General features: G+C 40.9%; 1 protein-coding gene across 18 annotated transcripts in view; it reads left to right on the top strand.

Annotated features, from left to right (window-relative positions):
* The first annotated feature begins 613 nt into the window (after positions 1-613).
* Positions 614-8,387, top strand: part of ASPH (aspartate beta-hydroxylase) — a 214,078-nt gene continuing 206,304 nt past the window's right edge. For 4 of the 18 annotated variants that reach the window (XM_063606778.1, XM_063606777.1, XM_055116592.2 and 1 more), the window contains exon 1: positions 695-1,248. In XM_063606778.1, the coding sequence (XP_063462848.1) occupies positions 1,134-1,248 (115 nt within the window). In that variant the 5' untranslated portion in view covers positions 695-1,133. Of the gene's footprint in view, positions 1,249-1,327; positions 1,575-8,387 lie in introns of those variants that run through there. The other 14 variants (XM_034966138.3, XM_057303015.2, XM_055116590.2 and 11 more) reach the window with 11 other exon arrangements.

The raw sequence follows: 8,387 nt of genomic DNA, 5'->3' as shown, positions 1-8,387 counted from the left end.
GGGGTTGCTACGAAACATGATCAAGAGCTGTGGGTTCAGCAATTGACAGAAATGTATCAAATCACTAAGCATTTCTTGCTTGCCTATTACACATTGGGCATGGTGTTAGCAATGGTGACACAAAGATGATAAAGACGTCGCTGATCTCAAGTCCTTGTCTGGTTCAACCACGTGTCAAGACATTTTAATACTCTGTTGGGAATTCTCAGGCAGCACAGGCCCAGGCGTTAGCAAAGCAGCCAGGGATTTCAGACAGAGGGTGCCATCCAGGGTAAGAAAATGAACTTTTTGTGTCACATTTGCATTTTCATTCCTTAACTAAGAGTCTCTGAAAATACTGATGGCACAAACGAACTAAATTCCTGCTTCAGCACCAAATGGATGAACTACTACGGTTTAAGCATTGAACTAGTCCTAATATCACCATTCCAGAAATGTCTTAGTATTAATCAGGACAAGAAATAGGGATCTCTTTCGCAAGAAGCGAGACTGCACTCCTTCCTTTCTTTGTATACGGAAAGGGGACAAAATCCACAGTGAAAGGCCTAGAAGCGGCGCACTCCGCCCACGGGCGGCCCACGTGTCCACCTATTCCGCACCGCGCCCTGTCCCATCCCTATGGAGCGGGGTCTGCCAACGCTCGCGAGAGCCCTCTCGGCTTCCACGTTTGCCACGTTCCAAAGGACCGAGACAAACTGGAAAGCCGAAAGAGGCTCGCGCTCACAGGCAGCTGCGTAGCGCCCGAACAGCCCTAAGTGAGCAGGGGCGGGGAGCGCGGCAGGGTACCGCCGCCTCGTAAGGGCCCTTGCGATTGGGTCCCAGGCGCCGTCACTCAGCCTTCCGGGGGCGGGGCGAGGCCGGGAAGGGGCGTGGCCGTCGGGCGGCGAGCCGCGCTCTCTCGCCCCGGGAGGGAGTCACAAGTTCGTACACGCGAGGCCGGGCGCGCGCAGCGGGCACGCGGGTGAAGTCTTCCCAGGTGCGGCAGGCGGTGCTGAGGCACGGGGTCTGCTGCAGGAGCAGCGGCCCGAACCCGCTCCAGCGGCCCGCTGCCGCCAGCGGCTCCCGCGTCGCGTGTGTACCCCCGCGCACTGAAGGAGGTCCACCAGCCCTCACCAGCCCCCGCGGACCGTGCAATGGCCCAGCGTAAGAATGCCAAGAGCAGCGGCAACAGCAGCAGCAGCGGCTCCGGCAGCGGTAGCACGAGTGCGGGCAGCAGCGGGGGCAGCAGCAGCCCCGGGGCCCGGAGAGGTCAGAGGCCCTGCGGGGCGGGGATCTGGGGCCTCGCCTCGGGGTAGGGAGCCGGCTGGCGCGGCGGACGCTGCGGGTGCATCTCCCCAGGTCCCACCGCGCGCCGCCTCCATCCCCCGCGACGCTCCTCCTTTAGGCGCGCGGGGCGGAGGCCGCATTCGGCGGGCCTGGCGGGCGGGCGAGGGGCCAGGCGGACCGGGGTCCGAGCCCTCGGGATGGTAGTCTCGGGGAGCCCCTTCCCAGCGGTTCCTTCACCTGCAGGGCGCAGCCGAGACAGAGGTTGCTGAACGACTGTTTCTTGGCTTTCCGTGGAATTGAACATGGGAGTAAGAGAACAATTTATCGTTTGCCTTGCGTGTTTTGGGGAGTTGAAAATGAGCCAAAGTCAGGGAAAGTGAGTTCCTGCCTAACCAGCAGCGTTTCAGAGCAACTCAAAGGAGGTGAAAATGGGGGCGCCGGGGGGCAGGGGGAGGGAAGAAGTTGGGAGTGATTTGAATGCTCTCGGAAATTATTTTAAATATTTTTGCTTGTATGTAGCTTTCTTAATATGCGTTGCAGTTGCCTTTAAAATAGAATGTCGTGAAATACTGAACGAGCGTCTGTATTTTTACCACTTTTACTTAAAATAAAAATCGATTGGATATTCACCTTTCTCCTCGTCCGTGTGCATATCCAGCAGAGAGAACAGATTTTTAAATGTTTCGTCTCATATTTCAGTGGTTCTCGGTTTCTTTTATACTTCCTTTGACTCATATTTGGGATATTGAAACTGCAATACACATGTGTATGGAATGTGAGCTGTAAACTTCACTTGAAGTGATTTAGACTCTTTGTTTTCTGAGATCTTCAGATCATGCATTCATAATATACCAAGAAAATGAATCAGCTATAGTCAAAGAAGTATTTTCTTTATAGCACTTGTCACTATCTGAACTTGTCTTATTACTTTCATGTGTGTTGTCTTTGGCTCATTCTCTCTGTATCCCCAGCTCCTAGAATGTTCCTTTCCCATAATAGGTGCTCAGTAAAGATTTGAGTAGTGAATGAATGAATGGATTTAAATGGGGAAAGTAGTGCATTAAATCCATTGCACAAATTTACATTTTAAGGACTAATATTTGTATTCTAAATGTAAAGATGTACACACAGTTTGAAGTTCAATGCAAGCATATTAATTCACCTTTGACATAAGTGAAAGTTTGTGTTCCTTTTTCACTTGTTCTTAAATGTCACTTACTTAAACCTGCAGAGGGATAGATTAATTGCCTCAGCCGACTGAGGCTACTCTTTTTTAACATCCCTAAATGAGAAGAACCCATTGTGCCTCTAAGGGCACTAAGCAGAGAAAGCTGATGAACAACTTTAATGTTAGTTGTTTTCAAAAGGTTTCTGTAGCTATTTGCCAGAGAAGCATGTCTTCGTTCCATTTCATTTTTGTGTTTATGAGGAGAGGGCTGATTGCATCTGAGGGAAGTCACTTTATATGGCCTCTTATTGGTGAGAACTAATACTGGGAAATGTGTCTCACGTTTCTAGACCTACCCCATAACTATCTGAAGCATTTTAACAGGCAAGAGATAGGTTTAGGAAATGCAGTAACTTAAATTAACTTCTCCTGACTTTCATACTCAGGCATTTTAGAACAAACTCTGCCCATATTTGAGGATCTACAGCCTTTTAAGCATTTTACACGTTGATTCTCTAATAGTCATGAAACAGACATAGTATGTAAAAGAATATGTAAAAGGGAGGAATGCCCGTGATACGAAAACAAAAGTTGATATTGGAACCCTGCATGTGACGTAATGAGTATTCTTTATCCGCATATCCGCAACCTTTTTTTTTTTTCTCCAGTAGATACTGAGTTCTTACTGTGTGCCAGATAGAAGGCTCTGGGTATGGAAACCATTTCCTTCCATCATCCTAAACAGTTAAAGTGCAGTGTCGTGTATAGTAGGCTGTACTCGAAAGATAAAGCCGGCTTTTCTTTTAATGCTGTTTACCTGGTCATTAAAGTACGGACGTTGTGCGAACCATTTCCTTCTACTGGGAAAATCAAAGACTTTTTAGCAGTGTCATACTGTGAGACCCATTTAGTTTCCTGCTCAAATCATACAGATGAGGAAATTAATGCCCAGAGAAGTTGTCGAGTTCATTGAAGGTTGTTTAGTTCATGGAAACTCAACTAATTACTGGAAGAACCGAGACTAAGAACCCAGGTTTTGTTATTCATTTTGCCATGCTTGAATTTTAGGTTCTCTAGTATGTAATTGGAGTTGAACTAGATTATCAAGTTTTCTTCTGGCTGTCTCCATGAGTACTACATTTAATTATTGGAGAAAACTATGCTTTTGTCCTATCACCAATTACATTTCCCTTGACAAAAATTCTATTTGAAACACTATTTGAAATTTTAGTTTGAGAAGAAGTATATGTGTTCAAATAGTACGTTTTTTGATATGTCTTATATTGAGAGTCAGAAAATGACGGCATTGGTCACATTAAACATTATTATTTCTTAAGTTGTTGTGTAAACGTGTGGGGAAAAAAGAACTCAGTCATTTGAAACATGCATTTTAGGGAAAAGGTGATTTCTTTTTTTTTTTTCCTGGCCAAACTTTATCTTGGTGGTTTTTTTGCTGAAAAGTGATGTTTGGAAGCTGGAATTTGGGGAATTTATATCACAGATTTTTAAAGCAAGTGTCTGCTTTTTATTTTCTTCAGCTTAAGCTGAAAAATGATAAAATGGTTTTCTACAGAGTTCAATTTTACTTTTTTTTCAGTTTTACTCTTTATAATATAAAAGAAACATGAATAAATTAGACTTCCTACCTTTATTTTGCATATAGAACTGGACTTGCATGGCCAGTTGGGCCCAGGGGAAGCCTTTTTCAAATTTATTGATTTGAAAATAGTTTGACAAAGAAGGATCATGATGTCATTTTGGGCTTATTTTGTAGACACTCGTATGTGTAATGTTTTCTGTTTGTTTGTTTAGTTTTTCCCTTTTGAGTATCACCCCTTAACTCCCTGTATCTCCTAGCAGCTTTCCATCTCCCTGTTTATTTTGTCTGGGTGTCCTGCTACTACATTACCTTTTGCCACTAGGTGTCACTGTAGAATACGTCCCCCTTTTAGTTTGAAGCTTGGGGTTACGTAACAGCAGGTTTTAATTATTATTATAATTTAATCCATCTGTATATACTCAAAACTATTGATAGATAAGCACTTAAAAACTCTTAGCTACTTTTTAACTCAAGGTGTCTCAGCAGATTGAGCAGCCTTTTTGTTTAGGCTTAATTAGAATGAAATATATTCATGTGCTGCCTGTAAAACATTAACAGCTTCATTTGATGAGTATTTGTCATTTAGAAACACACTTCTGAGTTTAGTTTAGCTTCTTTTTTCTTTCTACTTTGAGTGTCTCTTAGATTACTAAGTAACTGAGGGATTCAATACACTGCTGATTGCATTGTGGAGCCCTTGAATGAAGAGGCCCTAGCAAAATTTTCTTTCTTTAGCCAAAGACCATCAGAGCCAATTGCTTAATCCTCCATTACTCATTCTAAGATGAAAACATAGGAGGACCATAATTCTTCCACTGCAAGAACCGTCAGCTATTTTGTGTTCAGTTCAACAGCATTTTGTCCATCCTGACCAGATCATATGAAACCAAGCACTAAATAATGTTCTGAGGGAGTTTATGAACACATTTTCCAGAGACCAGTTAACCTCTGGTGGTCTGTGGAAGTGAAAGTTCTCTATTTTGGACTATATTTTAGTCTTGCTTTAAAATAATCTGTCTCATAGAGATTATTAGAAAATGAATGTATGACATTTTCATTTTCAGCCAGTTATCAACAGAGGAACTTGGATAAAGGCTCATAGGGTCTATCCATCTTGTTGTTAGTTAATATCAGATACTTAGCCCCTGAGCTCTCTGGTTCCAATAGAAAAACCCTTTTCTCCAGAAAGCTAGTGCAGTTTGGGAGAAGGAATATGATGACCTGGATCATATCTGTGTAAGAATCAGAACCAAGAATCGCTAAAAATCTCTGTTCCCAGCCTCCTTAAATGTAAAGAATTATTATCTACTTTCTTTTCAGAGTTTTGATATCACTAATGCTGATTTCATATGCCTTTGTGTTTCTCAGTTGTTTCCGTTAAAGTACGTCTAATAGTAGGGGTGAGTGCAAAACTTTGGAGACTATAAAAGTGTAGATGTCATCAGGCCATTGCATGCTTTGACTTTTTTGATGATTTATTCTTATTTATTTATTTATTTTCATGTTCCGTAGCATCTTTGTGTTAAGTAAAATGTATATTCTTGAGATAGAGTTTATACTATGCTTTGAGGACTGCTCGATACATTTCTCTCAGCTTCTGGAGGTGTAAGTATCCATTTGCACATCAACTTTGAAGTTGGTGATTTGCCCTTAATGGCTCAGAAATCTGTAACATTATTTTATCTTACCCAGGCTCAGATATATTTAGTCTTTTGAGGTAACTCCAGCCACTGTTTTAATATCATGAAAATATGCAGCTTAGTTTGTGGCTTGGATACTTCCATATCACCTCTAAATGGCTTGACTTCATTCTGTACCAAGGTACAAAAATGTTTTTCAAATGAACTTCTCTTTAATAAACCCTGTATGTACATATAACCTATTTACACCCCACCTAAACCTCCGGGGAAAAGCCTCAGCCATCTGTCCGGAAATGTGGAGGTGCAAGGGCTGCTTGCTTCATTATCTGCTGCCAGTGTCTGCTCTGCACTGCACATGTGGGTGTGATGAGTTTCTCTGGTTTGGTCCTGCAGCTCTGGCCATTTTTATTAGAGGACTAAGGATTCAGGATGTTCTTTTCTTCCCTGTGTACCACTGTGGGAGTATAGTCTGGAGGCCAGTGCTTTAACTTTTTTTTAATTATACTTTCTTCTGGTACTGCTGGGAGCCAAGATGGTATTTTCTTGTTAGTCATTATTTTTAAAATTTTAGTATTTTATTCCCCTGATGTGAGGGATGCTTCAGGCTTTTGTCCTGCATTTGATCTTTGTTTTTCAGGGATGTGTCTTGGTTACCTTTGGCTGATGTGGTTATCTTTTAACGGCAAATCACTGAATGTAATTCAGTTCCTATCAAATTGGCCACAGCTGAGGACAAATTTGGTCTAGATAACCTATTAGACTCAAAGGAAATGTTGAGCTCCCTTGGTGAATAACTCTTTTTAAAAAGAAAATCATCTTTTGAAGGATCTGGGCTATTCGGCCCCCTGTGAGATCCAGGTCACTTGCCTAGTCATGTGACTATCATCATCTGCCGTAGATACTATGTGTGCTCCAGAGCGGAGAGCGTTGGTGAATTGACTTGGTTGAGGGTTGGGGGGCTGGGGGGTGGGAGTGGTTGCTGTCCAGTTATAGTCAGGTTTCCAAGGGCAGCCACTATCTCTGTACTTGGAGAAATGCTAGCACTTCTCTCCTACATGAGTGCCCACACGTTGAACCCAGTGACTCATCCTGTACTTAAGACCCCAAGGATCAGTCTTAAATTTAAAGTAGGAGAATATCCTTTGATAATTTTATTTCACAACCAGCACTGTTGTAACTGCCTTTTCTCATATTTTACATAGGTTTGACAGCCATTTCTACCATTCCATAGTGCAGAGTCACTATTATTTTGTTGTTCTATCCTGTCTGTAACTTCTTTTTCTTATTTATTATTCTTCTAATATACAGTTTTTGTCCCTATCTTTCACAGGCTGCTTTCAATTTCAATTTTCTTGGTATACTGGAAAGACTCTTTTGGTCTTAGTTTCACTTGTAAATTTTATTTAGGACACTTAATTTTTTAACTTACATAAACCTCAAAATCTGTGTTGTAAATATTTGTTGAAAGAATATCTAGCATTTAACTACTTTTCCATTCTTTGAATCAAGTCAATTTGTATAAGATGCTTGTCACTGAGTTTTTGTGAGTTGTTTCATGGATTTGCTTTTTGGCAGAGAGCTAGTTCTCTAACCTTTGTAATAAAAATATTTCTGTGTATTGCTCTTTAAAATTGTATGTATTTGAAATAGTACATATTTAAGCCTATAAATAATTGTAGAGAGTAATGCAGTGGATGCCCATGTACTGACCATATAGGCGAATAAATGAAACATTATCAGATTCCTAGATTTTCCTCTCCTGTGGTATTCCTTCCTAACCATTGTTAAACATTTTATGGTAGTCATTATCATAAATACAGGTATATATGCACAAAATAATATATAACATGTAGCACATACACATTATGTATCCACACATGTAAACTGTATCTATTATTAAATCAATGTATTTGAAAACTGCCCAGGAAGTATATCTATATCCCTATGTGTAGAAATATACCTATACACACACACACATATATGTGTATATACTGTATAGCACGTATTAAAAGTTTTGTGAACAGGCTTCTACTTGGCATACTATTTTGACAGCATTTGTTTGAAATTCCTCCAAACTCCAGTTCTTTATTTTCACATATGTAGTTCTACACCATATGAATATGCCTTGCTTTTCATTTAGCCATCCTATCGCAGGCCACTTTTTTTCTTTCAAATAATGCTGCCCTGTACGTTTATGTGCGTCTCTCTCCCCATGCATACATGTCTGAGTGTTTTTCTAGGGCATAATCTGGAATTGGAATTGTGGGTCATAGAAAGTACACACATTAGACTTTACTGGATATTGCCATTTTTTAACCCCCAAGTGGTTGTATCAACTTACAGTTCTGCCCCTAATGAATAAGAGCTTGTTCTGTGCCATCATCACATTATCAACATTTGGTGAAGTTTAATATTTGCCAGTTGAGTGGCTGTGAAGTAGTACTTGAGGGTTTAAACTTGCATTTTTCTAATTACTAGTGAAGTTACTGGTAAGAGTAGCCTTGTGTTTCCTCCTTTGAATTGCCTGTTTGTATATCTTGCCTATTTTTCTGTTTTTGTTTTGTATTTGTAGTATTGATAGGTAGAATTTTTTTTTTATATCCTGAACCTTTAGATTATTTGTGATAAAGGCCTTCTCCTAGTCTGTGTTTACTCACATTTTCATTTTTTATGGTATACGTTGTTGAACAGAATTTTAAGATTTTAATATATT

This window comes from Pan paniscus, chromosome 7 (genome assembly GCF_029289425.2).
Source record: "Pan paniscus chromosome 7, NHGRI_mPanPan1-v2.0_pri, whole genome shotgun sequence".
Lineage (NCBI taxonomy): Eukaryota > Metazoa > Chordata > Mammalia > Primates > Hominidae > Pan > Pan paniscus.
This window is presented reverse-complemented; position numbering and strand designations above follow the sequence as displayed.